The sequence below is a fragment of the Dunckerocampus dactyliophorus genome, chromosome 16 (genome assembly GCF_027744805.1).
Source record: "Dunckerocampus dactyliophorus isolate RoL2022-P2 chromosome 16, RoL_Ddac_1.1, whole genome shotgun sequence".
In the NCBI taxonomy this organism is placed as follows: Eukaryota; Metazoa; Chordata; class Actinopteri; order Syngnathiformes; family Syngnathidae; genus Dunckerocampus; species Dunckerocampus dactyliophorus.
This window is the reverse complement of record NC_072834.1, coordinates 8188601-8206970: the sequence shown is the minus strand read 5'-3', so window position 1 is coordinate 8206970 and position 18370 is coordinate 8188601. Positions and strand designations below refer to the sequence as shown.

Sequence of the window (18370 nt, the reverse complement as noted above, 5' to 3'; positions counted from 1 at the left end):
GAATTAACATTTTTGGCTTTCTGGAATGGACTGGATTCACATTATTTTTTACAGTAGGGGTGTAAAATTGGTTTTCATTGACGGCCAGGTGACGGTTATTGCTGCCCACAAAGGGTCACTTGTAACAGCGAATCCACTGTATATGAATATGAATGTAGAATTGCCCCATGATATTATGACACAATTTCACATGCATTTGATTATTATATTTTTTTAGTAAAAAATTGATGGACAATGTGCTTTGACATCATAAGTCAAGGTGACAATGCAAAATTGAAAATATCTATTTGAACAAAAAAAATACTGATATCTTTTTGCATGATCAGATAATATTAAAGTTTAGAAAATCTGCATGCATGCAGTGCAGTTTTTCCATCAAACTTCTACATTTAGCAAGAAAGTCATTTACTGATGCACACTATTTCAAGATCTGGCCCCCGGGCCATGAGTTTGACACGTGTCTTATAAGACTATTGGTTAGAGTCGGACCACTAGATTGGATTAATGACGCTAACCAAGGTTCCACTCTATCACATTGGGCAAGTGCAGAGTGAGGGTGTATATGTAAAAAGTGGATGAAGTGCACAGTACTTCTTGGAGACACACACTCTCTTGGACGCAGGCGTGGACAAAGCTGGACATCTCATTAGCATTAAAGCTAAAGACACCCTAAATGGCAGACCTTCCGACTTACTAAAACTGTCTAAATTCCAAAATCAAAATTTCTCCAGAGTCATTTGATGATCAATATCAATGTAGCCTTTTGGTGACTGGAACTGATATCTTACCTTGCAGGGCAATAAGAAACCCGAAAGGTAAATAATCAAAGCAAACACAGTAACCTGATTTGCACTTCAATTAGCCAGCTATTATAAATGTACTGTGTATACAGCGAAGGAGAAAGCTTGCAGACATTCACATGCTTTTTGTGTGTGTGTGTGTGTATGTGTGTGTGTGTGTGTGTGATCACCCCCGACTTCAATTAGCAGGGTAAATTGGTTTTACTGCTGACGTGATGTGCTATGATGATGCATCAGCACTGCATACTGATGATGAGAGTCCTAATTACATCAGTGTAGCGTAGGGATGCATAAAACTTTCATTTTTATTTTTTCACATATCTCAGTTAGCGCTGATTCGATTTAATGCCCCTGCAAATGTCTCAGATTGAATTTATTTCCAGTCAATTTGTCAAGACTCTAGTAAAGCTTTGATGGGGAAATCCAAGTGTAAATGAGCAGGTGCCTCACGAGTCTTACGTCCATTTGTGATCTCTCTAAATTGAAGTAGTACAGTCAGGTTTGACGAGAGTTAAACTAAGAGCTGAGTGTAATCATGCCACATTGAAGCTTCATCACAAAGACATTCATCAAGGTTGTTACTGACGGGTGGCAAATCCCATCCTATTAATTTTAATCTGGACAAGCAAATTGGCTCCTGGCAGTTTTAACTTTGCACAAGGCCATTTTTCAAACAGCAATTACGAGGGTGCAGTGCATCGAGCACAGGGCCAGGATGGACATCCCACGTTATCTTAAACAAAGCAGGCATCACTCTACTAATGAAACTTTGCTTTACGATACTATGATTAATTCATTGTTTATCAAAAGACTGACACGTATTTCATTGGGTGTGTCCCTGCCTTCATCTCATAACACGTAAATGTGCAAGAACGTGCTTCCTGGTTGTTTGTAACTGTCTGTACTAATTAAAAAGAGTCAGTCACCGCTGCCTCCGCCTTTGATCAGTGCTATTTAATTAACATGGAAAGCCGTGTTTGTATGCGTCAGGGAAAAAACAGTGTCCAATGCTTTTACAGTCATTGAAAGAACAAAATACGCAGCATCGACTCTGCTGGGAAGACTTTCTACAAGATTTTGGAAAGTTTCTGTGGGATTTTTTTTGTCTGTCCATGCAGAAGAGGATTCTTTTTTAAGTTCTTCAACAGAAAACTCATTCAAGCATGTCTAAGAAAAAGAAAAGAGCCTTCCTCAACATGTTCCAACAAAGTTGGAAGCATGCAGTTGTCCAAAATGTATTGGTAAAATGACAAATTAAGATTACGGGACAAAGTGGGGGGTAAGACACAAAGGCTGGGCTGCACTGTTTACGGAGTAGACCCGTGACTGTATTACACTTCCCGTCCGTCATTCAAGATGTTGTCGTGTGGGAACTCAGTACACTTCAGTATCGTTCCAAATGATACATACAGAAAATCTGTTTACAAATACATGTACCCTTACACCTTTATCACTTACAACGGTGTATTTATTATTCATTTAAACAGAAAAAAGGCCCAATCGTAATTGTATCACACATATTTCACACCCCCTAAAATGTTATCACAGCCCCAGCAGTGTTTAAATTATGCAAAACACATATTGTTCATACTCTGGAGTGCTTCATTCATTAAAAATTATCTTCATAACAAACTTGCAATATCTAATTTAAAGTTGAAGGAAATAAATGTGATTACTCCACTAGAGAAGTCAAACCAATGAATATGCTAAACACTAATAAAAGTTACTGTGTTGTGGTACCGTTTGTTGAATTAAACATTTTATATTTCAGCACAACTTGGAAAAATGCTAAATAAGAGGCGTGTTAAATCGGTGTGTTAAAACTGCTTCCATTTGTAAAACAAACCCAGCTCCATGATGTCTTCCATTTATAGCCTAGTATTACTGTTTTTATAAAGATTTCCGGTGACAAAATAGATACACGATTGCAATTTTCTCAACAATACAAGCTTGCCAGTCTGCACCCTTCTATGATTAAACTGGAAGAAAGCCAGTTGTCCCTGATGTTGGGTCACTTTGTTTGAGAGAATGCATTGACTGTGTTCTCATTGTCTGCTTTTGGTAGCTTCTTACTTTGGCTTTCTTCTGCCGTCTGGTTCTCCATCAGCAAGTGTGCTGTGCAAAAACTAAAACTAAAGTATTAAAGTAATTAAAGGTCACACAATAGTAAAGGTGTCACGAGACACCCGAATCGCGTGATGAGACGATACATGAGATTGGGTCCACAACAACGAGACAAGACGAGATTTTAACATTAATTTTAAGTACAATGAAACAATATGACTGGACAAACAAAGTGTTTTATTTAACCGAGTCATAAAACAATGCAGCTGTGTTTTAAAATGTTTATTGGACGACAAATTACAGCTAATTGATATTGTCAAAATTTTTTAAGATAAATAAACCACTAATGTTATGATAATATATAATAATAAATAATAGTAATATATGATAATAATGCAATATTTCCTTTGATATGTCATCTTTGACTCTGTCAAGTTGTGGAATTGACATTTGTGACATGTATTTTCTCACAGGCAATTAGTATTGTCTGTCAAACGTTTGCAGCATTTCTCCAAATGCTGGCTTTCCAACTGTATTAATGCGCAGCACTTCTTTTGCAATGTCTTTCTGTGAATGCAGACAATTTTGTGCTGTTCCATTTGTCTTTACTTTACGACCAAACGTCTCAGTGAGTGTTGACTGCTGGGACAAAGGCTCTGCATCTCTATTTGTTGTTTTTTTTCCCCCAAATGGTAAAACTAGGTGGGGTGAATGTGATTAAGTTGGCCAAGTTCGTTATGTTGCCTTTTATGTTGCTGCCACTTTAGAATAAATTTAAACATACTGGCTTGTTTGTGTTGATGGGCTCACCTTGCTCATTATTAATATTCCCACACGGGGGTTGTGGCATTTGGCTTTGCAAGCATGCTAGCTGCCCCACTTCCCCCCACAGAGACAAACCCACTGTATGACTGACAAGAGGGCTCACTCCGTTCACCGTTGTTGTATCGTCTTTGTGCTGAACCAATGCACAGAGTGAACTCTCTTCCTGCCTGTTTGGAGCAGAGAGACGAAGAAAACAGACATGTTAAAAACTTATCGAGTTCATTTTCACTTATCATGTGATTTATTTATTTATTATCGCGAGACTGTTTTTTTCTGAATGAGAACTCTCGTCACGTAATCTGACACACTCCTACACAGTAGTTGGAAATGTGTTGTCCAATATGTAGCGTTGATGCTGGAATTTTAATAGTTTAAAAGCACTTTTAGTAAGCCCTACTGAGAAGGCAGGCGTATACATGGGCGGGTTCATCGAGTTTTTTCACTTCATTTGTGCGAAAACAGGCTGTAAGGACACATATTACTGTTAGAATAGCATTAAAAAGTTGAGTTTGCATCATAGAAGACCTTTAATGTCTTCTTTTTGGTGTCATGTGTCTCTCCAGGTGGTCCATCACGTTGGTCGTCCCCTCCCTGCGACTGCTGCTGCAAGAACCACAAGGGCGAAGGCGATGGCGAGAGCGGCACTTCTTTCAACGAGCTTTCCACCTCCAGTTCGGAAAGCCAGTCCGAGGCCAGCTCGCCGCAGGGGACGGTCATCTGTGGCCCCGTCAGCCGTCAGCCACACCCACACGCTAACGTCCAAACCCTGGACAGGCCACTTAAAAAGGGCCCGGTCGCCCGGCTCCAGCAGTCGGAGCAACGGAGGAAAAGCGATCTTTTGCGTACGCTGACATCTAGCTCGCGCGACAGCAATGCGTGCAAGAAGAGGCCGCCCAAAGAGAAGCTGACGGTGGAGGAAGAGCTGCAAAAGTGCATTCAGGACTTCCGCAAGATCAAAATCCCTGAGAGGTTTCCTGAGAGGAAGTACATGTGGCAGGCGGACTTGTTGAGAAAATATCGTCTCTGAGCACACTGCAAACACACCCTTGAGGGCCAAGGATCTGTTTACACGTTTATTTCCTTGTGACAACAAAAACGGAGATAATTAAAGTCACTCACTCACCTTTATACCAGTCAGTTGAACAGCTACAGTACACACAGTGAAGCTCAAGAAGAGCATAAAAAACAGACTGTTCTCTTATTGACGTAATGTATGTAGTATGTGTGTGCATTTAGTTCCAGCCCACTCTTGAATATGTGCAGTTATCTCGCTCAACGATTCACAGCTTTGAATAATTTACGAGCGGACCAAAGAGAGCCAGAAGATGGATGAACCAAGAGACGGCTCGGTAATGGCGACACTGGAGTGTTATTCAGAAAAGCACACTGATACATCATCATTTCCCCTAACGTCACAAAAAACAGCAGCACAGAGAACCATATGGGTACCAGTATTTTTGTACAAACTTAAAACAATATCTGTCCACAGCATCAGAGCCAGAAACTTTTCATTGGAGTGGCCAAGGTGAGACCATTACTCACATAGGGGTGGTCAAGATGAGACCATTACTCACACAGGGGTGGCAATAAGTTGATACCTGAAATGTCTAGATGGCCGGTGGGGTGGCCGGAGAGTGACCAGGCCACCCCGTGGTTCTGCCACTGGTCCACAGGTCCAAAAGGAGTTTGGAGGCTCTCAAACACTGCTGTCTAATTAGCATTGGGACAATTTTAGCTAATCTGTATTAGCTAAACAAAAACAAGTTAAAGTGAATGATACTAAAGTTGAAGTTAACCCGAATATCACACAAATAGTCACTAAAAAGTGAGCTTAAAAACAAAAACCCCTGTAACATAACGACACACAACTATCATATCTGTCATACCAATGTTCTCTAAGTTTTATAACCATTCAACAAATGTCTCACCCTCTGCAAAGCCGTTTTACTTGATGGCAGCCAATTTTTTCAACCAATCTTGCTCAAATTTTACAGACGTGTGCTTGTCAGTCCCGTAAAGGTGTGTATCAAATTTTGTAGTTATTCTGCTAAATACCCGGAAGTTACAGTGGGTGTTTGGTAAGCGCATTGAAATTCCAAGTCAATCCGACTTGTGGGGGTCAGATTTTGGGGTTTACTAACCACCATGTGGTGCATTTGTCAGAAAAATAATAGCAGGCAACACAGTGGAGGTGAAGGTTTTGAATCATTTTCACCGTTTTGTGTGCAGTGGTTGGTTAGCTAGGTGGGTAACTAGGTGGCCTATAGGTCAATCTCCATAGAGGTCTTACTATGAATAGTGCTGCTTGGGTACATGTTACTATTTTATTTTATTTGTATTTATTTATGCTTTTGCATTTGCTTACATCAGAAGGAATGGAATTGCTGCAATTTCATCAGCGCCCAGATGAACAAATGAACCCCCCCTTTCCAATATGAGTTCTACGGCAAAAGGCGCCCCCGAGTGAATCACATTGCTGTGAATTGCTTTGGCTTCTGCAGAGCAATTTCCGAGATGGGCAATAAAGCGAAGGTTTTGATGGTCAAATCATAGAGAAATACACGGGTTCAATAAAAGCTCTGATGGAGCACACCCACACAAATGTTTCAGTTTATATTACATGTGTTTATTACATTATCAACAGCTCAAATAACCACTGTGAATTCATTAAGCCATTAAAGCATTTGTGCAACAACACTTTCGACAAGATACAACCTTTGCTAACTTCCTCGGCACACACACACACACTGATGTTCTCTACCATTCTCCACTGACTGTTGTCAAGATGATCAATAGTTATGGATGAGGGGCTCCGGTGACAACACTGATATGTGGTTCTTGTTTACAGTTATTAATGAACCTGACAAACCCCCCTATTGACGGAACAAGTACTGTAAATTCCGGACTATAAGTCGCTACTTTTTCACTAGTTTTGAACCCTGCGGCTTAAACAATGATGCGGCTAATTTATGGTTAAAAAAACTACAGTCCCCATAATGCCTAGAGTGCAGATTTAGGAAGTAGTGAAGTGGACGCTAATATCATGTGTTGGAGTCTTATGTAGCAATCGTGTTTTGATCTGACAAATCTTAAGTAAGTTTGATCAAATGTAGAATTACTACAGCTTCTGCTTGGACTGTTTGGCAGCTGTTAAACTCTGCTGAAAATAAGCATCTCACTCATCGGCGCTAACGAGTGATACTGGGGACACAGAGTTTAGGTAGGATTGCAAAGTTTATTACGGTATTTCATGTGTCCAGTCAAACAGACAAATTTTTACGAAAGCATAAACCAAAAACCTCGGCCCACATGTACACTATACCGCCTCTGAGCCGCACCTAGCTAGATGAGCCCGCCCCAGGTATACAACCACAACAGGCTTTGTAACACATCTTAAAATAAAAGCCTCTAGAGTGTAATGTTAGCACTGTAGCTCGCATAGGTATGATACTGTTGCTAACGTTTGTGTTCTCCTGTCCTACTTCTTAATGTTATGTTGTCTTATGTGATATATGGCATCTATTACGTTGGACAAATGCATATTTACAGTATATTTGTAAAATGTGGATAAAGTGCACAACAGTGCTTCTTGGAGACAAACACAGCTCATTAGCATAAAAGACACAGACACACAAAAAGGGTGTTTCAAGGCAGGCTTAATAAACTTAAACTGTCTAAATTCCAGAATCAAGGCTAACAGCACAATATGGGACCTTTTATGTTTTAATAAAAGCTATGAAACTAACTCAAATCGATCAAAGCATTTTATAAATTTAAAAAAGTATACTGTTTAAAATAAAAGCACAAATAAAATGCTTATGTTAAAAAAGACAATGCTATGTTAAAATAAATTGTTGAAATGAACTTATTTTTCTACGAACAGACTTTTAGTGTAATAAGCATCCTTATATTATCCATAAAATGTATGCAGATATTGATTCATGACCAGTTTAGCTTAAATTTAAGTCCATGATTGTCACTTATTTTTTTACCTTCAGTTTCATTTCTCTCACCATTCCACATTAAACTATGTCATCAAAAGAATGTATCACATGTAAATAAATACCTTAAATCTAACCATCTTAAATGTATTGTACATAACATCCAGATTTATTGTATACAGCACCCACTGACATTAATGTGATCCACCATTGTTTTCATGTTGCTCCATCAAGGATGCAGGGGGAAATACAAAACGCACAGCCCTAAAATATCACATATAGTACTGTGGTATATGTATGAAATATGACCCAGTTGTAATACTGTTCCTGTCAGGCTGGATGCTGCTGACATTTCACTAATATTCAAATGGATGTAACTCGGTCTAGAAGCTGTTTTCATTCAGAATACCTCGAGTGTCGAATGTGCATTTAGGAAAGGAAGAAATGATGCATTTACTGTCAGTCAGCGTGCATTGAAATACTGTCAAACCTGTTTTTCTTTCTACCAAAAAAATGCATTCCGAATGAGACCAGCTTCTGTGGCGACATTCAAAAAAATCACTTTATCATCCCAACAAAAACGGATCAGTCTACCACAAAAACACACTCGTCATGCTCAGAAGCCTTCTCGTGCCTTGTCGTCGGTAGAGCTAGGAAAAACTGAGAACCAAACGTGAACACTTAGATGTTAATTAGTAATAATAACCGATCGATTGGTCATAGTGGGTAGCAATTTAGGCAACAAGGAGTGCAGTACTTGGCTGCAACCTGCAGAGGCGCTGTTGATTCAGTCTCAAATAGCTTGCCGTTTAAAGAAGGGTAAGGTCAGCTATGCTACTGTTACACTGAAGTGTTAAAACAGTTGATTATTCCTAAGATAAAAATATTTATGTGAAAAGATTTTTAGGGGTGGACCGATAATTATTGGGCCAATACGAGAAATGATGATGGTGTCATACCTGAACAGCTGCAATAACCGATAAAAACAAAATGCCTCAATGAGGCAAGATTACTCGTACGTGCTGTAGGTGTGTTAGCCTGAGCAAATCAAACGCGCCTTTTCCATGACATGCTGCAAAAAGCCCTTCGTGACTTCCTCTGAGCTCACTTGTAAACAAACATCGTCGATCGTGTGGGACTTGTCACTGTTTCAGAGGAAGACATTTAGCCAAATGGTATACAAACATTCCACAATGAGGGGGAAAAAAAGAATTGCACATCAAAACATCAAACCAAGCCTGGGGCTTGTTTCTATCGCCGCTGCATTTGAAAAGTGCAAAAAAGTTTGCCAGAAACCAGAGGGCTAAAGCGATATATGCTTTCGTCATGGAAATGATGCTGATAGACCAGATGTTTACCTTTGTTGAAGATACCTGCTTTTGTATAATAATAAACTCCTTGACCCGCCGCTATTTTTTTTCATGTTTTAATAGTATTGATGTCATGATGTTTAGTAGGGACAAATCTACAGGTAAAGTTTGTCAAATCCACAAACACAGTTAAATCTACATTTAAAAATAGATATACAAAGTTATCGGCATTGGTCTTGAGAAGCCGAAAGCTATCGGTATCGGCTTGAAAAAAAAAATTGTGTATACCCATAAAAACACCAATTTTTCCAATAGATGATCAAATAAAGTTACAAATAAATGATCAACAAATATATTGCACAACACAGCATCAAGAGAACCAATGATGTAATAGTGGTCAAGCGCAAACTGCTCAGCCAGGATTACTAGCGCAGAGGAGTTCATAGTAAACAACAGTATGGCAAGTGTAACACGCAGCACATGCAGAGACAAAGCTGCTGGGTACTGGCCACTCATTATACAGTACTTCAAATGCAGATACTGTCACATTGTGGAGTTAATAAAAAACTACATCAGGAGGTTACCTACAGCCACAGATATTAATGGCACTAATTATGGAGACCCTGGCAGTGCAGCATTCATGGTAGTCTGCAGCTCATTGTTTCTTGTTTCCAACAAATATGAACATCATTCTACGTGACAAACTCTATGTACGCCATCTGGATAGGGCAACCAAAGGCCAATGACTTCCTTGTGTTGCTTTACAGTGCACACCATTAAATAAATGCATTTCATTTCTATAGTTTGTCATTTGCAACACAATTTGTGTATTATAAGGACTAATTCCTAGGCAAGCAGGTTCTGTCCATTGTGCACACAGAACGTAATTTTACAGGTATTAGTTTGTGTTATAATGGAGGTGAAAGAAAGGCCATTTGTGGCTTCAGGGGATGCAGCACGTTTTGTGATGAACAGCTTCCAATGACAACACCAAGGGAACATCCAGGGCGTTAATATAAACAAGAAAACAAATCTCAATACATAAGCTGCTCCTCAGCTCTCATTAACGTGAGGCAGTCTTGTTCAATTTAGGTCAATGCACAGAACAAAAAAAAAAAGGCATTCAGCACGTAGAACTCCTGCAAGGCCAGGCAATCCTAAATCGGATCAGTGCCAAATTTTACATCTTACTAAGAAATTAGAAAAAAAATATTAAAAACAGACAAAAAGACGCACATCTTCACATAATCCTGCCAACTAACACAAACTCCAGTGGAAATAAAAATGAAATTTATTCCTAACTATAGCAATTTAGGACAGGAAGACGGAATGATTAGGTTACTGCTGCTACAATCAATGAATACATAACACATCTGAACATCCATCCAAACTGTGTACTTGTGCAATAAAGAGAGCATTGTCGACTTAATGAGGCGGGATCTCTTGATTTTGACCATCAAATAGATGTCTAATAGTGCAAGATATTATGAAAAATCGGTAGTAAATGGACATGATGGTGGTAATACCGCCAATGGATTAAAGCCATACTGTAGACTGGATCAAGTAAGATAGACTCATAAAAGACACAAAACCGTACAATATAGCACCATCATATCAGATCATTAAAAACTCATCACATACTGTATTTGTCCAACCGGCAAGGATTTTTTTATTGACTCAATGAATAAAATGCTGTTTTATTTCATGTATTTCTTCAATTCGCCACAAACCCGGAATGACCCAATTATAAGACTTCTATTTATGCCCTAGAAAGAAGTCTGAAAAAGACTGGTCGTCTTGTATCTAGAGACTTATACATGCAAACCAGCAGTTGACAAACAATTCCCTCCGCAAGCAAGTCAAAGCTTTTCTGCCTGCCACTCTCACTTACAAGTGACCCACTGGAAAAAAAAGTGTCTCAATGGTTGTTGGCAAGATAGCAATCAACAGAGCAGGCCTCTTTCGTATATGCATCCGATGCTATTGCAGTCTGAACATTTGAGTCACGTCAGTTATCACCATCAATTGGTTCCAGCACCAAAAGTAGGATTTAATGTTAATAAACTCAATATTTTCGTAGTTAGAGCATAGAAACCTTGTTTATGACTTCCTAAATACATGTTTAAACATTATAAAGAGCCCTGTGGACATGAAATAAAACCCCTTTTTCACTCCTATTATTCTTTGTTCACATTACATTGTGCAGGCTACGGTATCACTGCTGGGACACAACAGAAGGCCGTCACTAGCATAGCAAGCTGCCGAGCTAGTAGTTAGCCTCTCCAATTGATTTATTCTAAGCTTAAGAAAGTACTTCAAACGGAGTGAGGAAGACGGACAAAGAAGCCAAAAATTTACCACAACTACACAGAATGAGAGGAGAACCTTTTTTACACTCAGTCTCAGCCATGGCATGTCGGCTCGGCTCTGCTGGCTCAGTAGCCTCCATGCAGTCTCCATGCAGAAGGAATATCTCATGCCTCATAACATTACTGATGCCTAGAGAGTACTACATACAGTATAACATGTCTTTCAATATCCATCCATCCATTTTCTATACCGCTTCATCCTCACTAGGGTCGCGGGGGCATGCTGGAGCCTATCCCAGCTGACTTCGGGCGACAGGCGGGGTACACCCTGGACTGGTCGCCAGCCGTCTTTCAATATTTTTTGACAAATAACAGGTCATAGTCAACCATGACAAAGCAATCATTTATGAATTATTTTTTCAAAAACCATGATATAGTAGAAAAGGACGACTGTATACCCAACCTATACATCATAAAAAAGTTTGTTTTGCTGTGCGAGACTTGAGGAAAGATACTCACAGATGTAGGCAAAAGTTGTTCTTGTCATCCGAAAATTGTTTTAAAAATATGTGTCAGTGAAACGGCTCACATCAACGTCTCACCAATCATGGCTCCGACTCCTCACCAACACGCACCTCGGAGCAGATGTGGCAGCAAGTTCCCCACAAACTGCCATAGCCAAAATTCTTGCCCTCTTCCTTCTTAATCTTCTACATGAAATAATTTGGTTAAGAAAATGTTGACTCCAGTTGCACATAATTCTTGAAATTGTCACAAATTGCCACAGACCTCGAATTGGGGTTTACTTCCATAAACAGAAGGTACCGCGTGTGACTTTGTACTTATCCAAGTCGCATTTTTGGTAATGTGAACATCTACATAAAAAGATCAGATTGTCACAAAAAATTGGGCACCATACCCTGCAGAGTGAACTGTCTTATATCCGGGTCAATATGTTTTTTGTCTTTTTTTATTTACAAATTATAGTATGTTGATGTTCTGGCAATATGCGTTGTATTTTAGCAAGGAACTGAGTTTGTCATTTGGTGTTTGAGCTGAAAAAGATTTAACAGTCTTTTTAACATATTTTGTTATACCTTTTCCCTTTTTGACATTAATTTCTGACTACCAAGGCTGTTTTTTGTGCTGTTTGGTTTCCAGTGTGTTGGGTTTCTTTGTCTGGAAAACTGAAAATATTTTCAACACGCCATCATTGGACATGCAAAGGGAGCGCTGTCAAGCAGAGTGACACCCGGTGGCCTTGTAGACACGACTACAGATCTTTTGCACAATGTATGAAATCCTGAAAAAGCAACATAAAAATAACAAAGTATTTCACTGAGACCGAATGCTAACAATCATTTTCCATACACAGCTACAAGTGATGTGTCTTACATTTGACCAGAGGCCAGAACTTGTTCCATCCAACCGTCCAATCTTGTTTTTATATTTTCATAAGCCACATAGAGGTCCAGAAACAACTGGTTGCTTGGATTCCCGGAACCAGAACCCTTTTTTTTTGGACTGAAGCCGTTCTTGTGTCAAGTCAAATGTGATGTATGAAAAGCAAGACTGTGAAATGTTTGTGAGTTTGTTGATTTTATGTTAACTGAAGTGAATAATTCCTACCTTTTGCTTGTATGCGTTAAAACTGCAGGCCCGGTTCTGGATTTCCTGCCTTTTACAAGTCTGTGAACCGCAAAGAAAATCACATTCTCGGCACATACTGTTTGATAGCTAAAGGGCGTCTGTTGTTGATGTATGTTGTTCTGATAAACACACACACACAAAAAAGAAAAAATGGTTCTGAAATGTTGTGAGCATGTTTGGTAATGAAAAATCTATGACAGATTAGTCTGTTCTTGTGAAGAATCTTATGTCCAAACTGATATATATATATATATATACATAAAAGAAAAGCACAAATACGTTGATAGTGTCTAATGTTCCTCTACAGCTGTATGAAATTATCCAATAAAATGAAAACTATGGAATTTCCCTCCAGAACAGCGCTGCTTCATGTGTTCTTAAATAACTACATCAGATGAGGAAAATCCCACTGTCTCTTAAGTCGTTTTGATTGCTAAATGTACCTCAAGGTTTGAAAACTCCATCTGCCTTCAAAGACTCTTTAGACCAGGGGTGTCCAAAGTGTGGCCCACCACTTGTTTTTCCAATTGGCCCGCTGCACATTGTAGAAATAAAATTGAGCCAAAAAACAGCAAAAATGGGAAATATAAAACCAATTAATCAAAAAAAAAAATAAAGTGGCCCTCTGCATCCTTTCATGTGGACACACAAAACTAGATCCGATAAATTCAGCAGAGTGGGCAAGACCTGTATTTATTCTCAATGACTGCTGTCACACTTTATTATGGAATCCATCCATCCTTCCGCCTATCCTCACTAAGGTGGCGGGGGTGTGCTGGAGCCTATTCCAGCTGACTTTGGGCAAGAGGTGGGGTACACCCTAGACTGGTCGCCAGCCAATCGCAGATGCACCAGAATTTGAGTAAAATTTTCATGTTCCAGGTGATTTTGTTCATTATTATGTAATTAATTTCCATTTATTAACAACTACAATGACTGCATTTCCCCCAGGAAATTGCAAGCAAATGTGAAGAGAATGCACAAATACCATATGAATATGCCCCCTAGTGGCGAGTCTCTTATAGTCACCGAGTGTGTTGTCTACAAAAAGAAAATCCAATTAGAGCTGCATCTGAAGTATCATGATGTTTTAAAAACTCATACGTGTTACAGGTGCAGTGCTGTTGTTTACAATGAGCTCATTAGCGGTATTACTGTTGGCTGGGCAGTCTGCTCCTTATGGCTATTACAACATTGGTTCTGTTTCTGCTGTGTTGTGCAATCTCCTTGTCAAAAAATAGCCATGTGGTCAAGGAGAGCTAGGTTTTCTTTTCCGTTTCTCATGCACTCCAAAATATTATTAATATCAAAACATGGAGTTAGTTTTGCTGGATTATTTAGCTTCTCTCCGATTACCATCTGTTTCTAAATAACGCCCCATCCTCTTTGTGGTTTAGGTAAAAAAAATGTAACAAAAAACGGCATAATTGGAGCATTCACGGTAGTTCCTAATTTTGCCAACTCGATGAACATCACATTACAGTCGTCCCTCGTTTATAGCGTTTAAATAGTTCCAGACCGGACCGCAATAAATGAATTTCCGCTGTACAGGATTCAATGTTAACAAATGGAGTGGAATATTTTTGTAGTTAGAGCATAGAAAACCTGTTTAGGACCTTCTAAATATAGTTTTTAAAATTATTACAGCCCTGTAGAAATGAAAAAGCACTCCTATAGTCACCTTTCCACTCCTGTTATTCATTGTTTACATCACATTGTGCAACTCTTATGCTGCAGGGACTCGAGACGACCGCTAAACAGCGAGCTAACAAACTAGCCTCAAATTTATTTCTTCTAAACTTAAGAGGCAGGATGAAGCGGTATAGAAAATGGATGGATGGATGGAAACTTAAGAGGCCTAAAACCTACCACTTCCACACAGAATAGGAGGAGAATTTTTTTTCTCCACTCTATCATGTTGTACATGCCATGGCTGACTTCATGCAGTTTTAAGGTAATGTAATGTCAGGTGATGTCCCATCAATGTTATGTGTCAATACTGCCACCTAGTGACCATAATACTACATATCACTTGTATTTCAATATGTTTTGACTGATAATAGACCATAGTCTGCCATGAAACAGCGACCATTTATTAATTAATTAATTTCCGGAAAACCGCGATATAGAAAGACAGCGACAATCGAACCGTGGCATTGCAAGGGATGATTGTACAGTCAAGTTATCATTTCAATTCATTTTCTAGTACTTTCAGCTAAACTTACAGTATACAACCTGCAACTCAGAGTTCATCACTGACAGAAAGCTACAGTAGATGAGGAAAAAAGACCCAGCTGTGGATTCTGAGCGTTATAAAGGCAATATAAGTTGGTAAGAGTCTTCATTCACAGGTGCAGGCAGTGTGCAGTGGAGCAAGTGGAGTCCAACAAACCAACGTCTGACAGGCGAGAAGACAAGGGGGCGAGAGCAGGTAGACACAGTAATCAATAGCTGAATTGCAGAGGAGAGTTGCACGATGTGGTCCACTGGTTTGCACCCGGGCCTTTCTTTATATGTGGAGTTTACTGCATATGCATTCTATGCTTGGCTGCATCTTCTAACCCAGGGGTGCGGGACGCTACCTGTGTGTAAGGGTATTCCGCAATCTCAGGTTTGACGTTTCACTCTTGATATGCACTTCTTCCACTCTGTTTTGTTGAAAGCAATTGTCGCTGTCCGACAACTATTCTATACATCACACCAGAATCTGTTGTCGTTGGGGATGCCATGTCACGAGGGAAAGCACACAAAGTTGCAGAAATATCCTGCTGTGTTGGTTTCTGTGTAAAAAGCACCAATGAATAAATGCCGGATCTCTGTTTAAAAGGCTACTGACAGATCGCTCCTTTGCCTGAAAAAGTTTGTGCACATTCTTGACTCACAATCTAAGACGACGGCGGTATCAAGAGTGCTTCCACCTTCACAAAAACGTGTGATTCATCTATTTAGTGACCACCTATTGAACCAAAGCTGCCACTTCTGATATATCAGTTAATTACAGTCATTTTACTATAGTCGCAATGAGAACAAATGCAGACATGCATGGCTCACATATGCTGCTAGAAAGACAAGAAGACTGAAAAATAGCTAGAGAGGACTTAGCCGTCGTCAACACGAGGTGACACTCGGATAAAACGAGTAATAGAAGGGGGAGACATGTGGATGGAAGTGTGAAGGAAAGGTGCGAAAGAGCCGAGTATTCAATGAGGGCGGAAGGTGAGAAAAGCATAGATGACATCAACGATGAAGGACGGCGGTAACAGAAGGAAGGCAACGTTTGCTCAAGGGAAGACTTGAGAGACGAGAAGGTGCACCGATGGATGGACACTCAACAGCCACAACGTTAGGTACACAATCTAATAAAAGTCATTTTCAATTATTTAGGGCTGTCAAAAAAAGCGCGTTAACGGCGGTAACTCATTTATATCATTAAGTACATTAAAATATTTTGCATAATTAATGCATGCACATCATGTCACATCTGTTATGACGACAGACTAAGGCACAATAGCGTCCCCTCAGAGTCACACAGGGTCTGACGCTCTTTTACAACTTTACTCTGAGCTGAACACATCAACTGCAGTGTAATACTGACACCATATACAGTATGCATCTCCAACTCACAAACATGTCTCTAAGTCCTCTTTGGAACGACACTTCCTCGTTGTCACAGCGAGGTGCATTCACTGACACTCCGAACATCACAACAATGTCTTTATAATAAACAGTACGACAAAGAAAAACAGGAAGTGGATATTCTTATCGCTAACATAAATCTTATTGCGGATGTACAATTTGCTGCATTTACGTAAGCTCGGAAATCGCAGAAAATACATGTGAATTCAACTTAGCCCGTCAAGACTCATGGTAACGCTGTTGAAGTGTGATTTTTTTTTTTTTTTTTTTTTTTTTACCCCTGTCCTGTCCAGCCTTTAAAGCAAATAGAATTGTATACCTAAATGCCGTCAAGTGCTCAACAGATTTACTCTGCCAGAGAGAAGTGTGATATACACTTCCCCTGTCATACAAAATTTATTCGACCTTGATGCTTGTTATAAAGCAAATTTGGAGCGACCGGACCGGAGCAGGAGGGGACAGAGAAGAAGAGAAAAGGAAACGGGGGGGGGGGGAGTGTGCATATGTACAGGTATCTCTGTATGTGAGGAAGACTTCATATATATATAAAGGTGCAGGAATGTGTGGGCGTGTGATTGTCACTGAGAGTGCATGAAAGGAAAGGGGCCGCCTTCCACCTCCCAGAGAGCCCCGCCACAAATAGCAAGGCCGGGCCCCGGCCGCCAGAAGGCCACCAGGCCCATAGGGGCAGGCAGCACAAAGATCAGTGCCCCAAGAGCCAGCCCAGAGAGCCCCCTCCCCGGGAAGACCAGCAAGGGGCCGAAGAGAGGTAATCCCAGCCAAGGACAGGGCGCCAGCGGGCCGGAGGACTGCCAACCCCTGAGACCAGCGAGAGATCACACCCCACAAAGGCAGACGGGTACCGGGGGCCACAAACCGGCAGGCCCAGAGACGCCTCCACAGCCGGAAAGAAGCCCGCCCGCGCCGGAAGCGCCAATTCCCGCCCACCGCCACCCCCACACCCAGGGAGCGGAGCCCGGCCCGCCCCGGGCCAACCCCCGCCCGACCCCCCGACACAGGGCCGCCCCGCCAAGGGATGCAGGAGGCACACCCTCCACCCACCCGGCGGAGGCACGGGCGGCAGAGATGTATCGCCCAGCACCTGACCCCACGGAGCAAACCCCTGTATGCCCCCCCCCCCCAAAAATAAATAACTAAAATAAATAAATAAATAAAAGTACACACACGCACGCACATACACACTCCTACGCACCCACACACACGCACATAAACACTCCTACGCACAAACACACCCCTACGCGCACGCTCATACACACTCTTACTTACTCAAGCGCGCACGCACACACGCACACACACACACACACACACACACACACACACACACACACACACACACACACACACACACACACAGTGGTCGACTGCCCGACACCCGGAAGCCCCACCCTATCCCCCGTTGAAGTGTGATTTAAATGTTCTGCTACGATTAAAGAGACCAGCGTTACGCAAATCCATTTTCAAACGTGTGGTATCTTTTAGCTTGATTTTAACTTTCAGTTCATTTGGAGCTGAAAATACATGCAAATACATGATTGATGACAGAGCAAGTATCAGTATCTTGCCCAAGGACACTTCGACATGATCCCGGGAGGATGGAGGACCAAACCTGCAACCTTCAGGTTGGGCGACGACCACTCTACCAGCTGAGCCATGCCGCCCCAGTAATTTATTTTAGTTTTTTTATTAGTGAGCAGCTGTTTTTTTGTGTAATTTTATATTCATGACAGCCATGAGTATGGTAGGCATTTTGCCATGTACTTAATGTTGTTGCAGAGTGAAAATGTAGTAGGTGAAGTATGCAAATGAAATAAAAG

General features: G+C 40.7%; 1 protein-coding gene and 1 long non-coding RNA gene across 2 annotated transcripts in view; one reads left to right on the top strand and one right to left on the bottom strand.

Annotated features, from left to right (window-relative positions):
- Nucleotides 1-13636, top strand: part of kctd16b (potassium channel tetramerization domain containing 16b) — a 78429-nt gene extending 64793 nt beyond the window's left edge. The window contains exon 3 of the mRNA XM_054754488.1: nt 4253-13636. Within this exon, the coding sequence (XP_054610463.1) occupies nt 4253-4716 (464 nt within the window). The 3' untranslated portion in view covers nt 4717-13636. The remainder of the gene's footprint in view (nt 1-4252) is intronic.
- Nucleotides 1-18370, bottom strand: part of LOC129168809 (uncharacterized) — a 118260-nt gene that overhangs the window by 64882 nt on the left and 35008 nt on the right. The gene's annotated exons all lie outside the window — the stretch shown is intronic.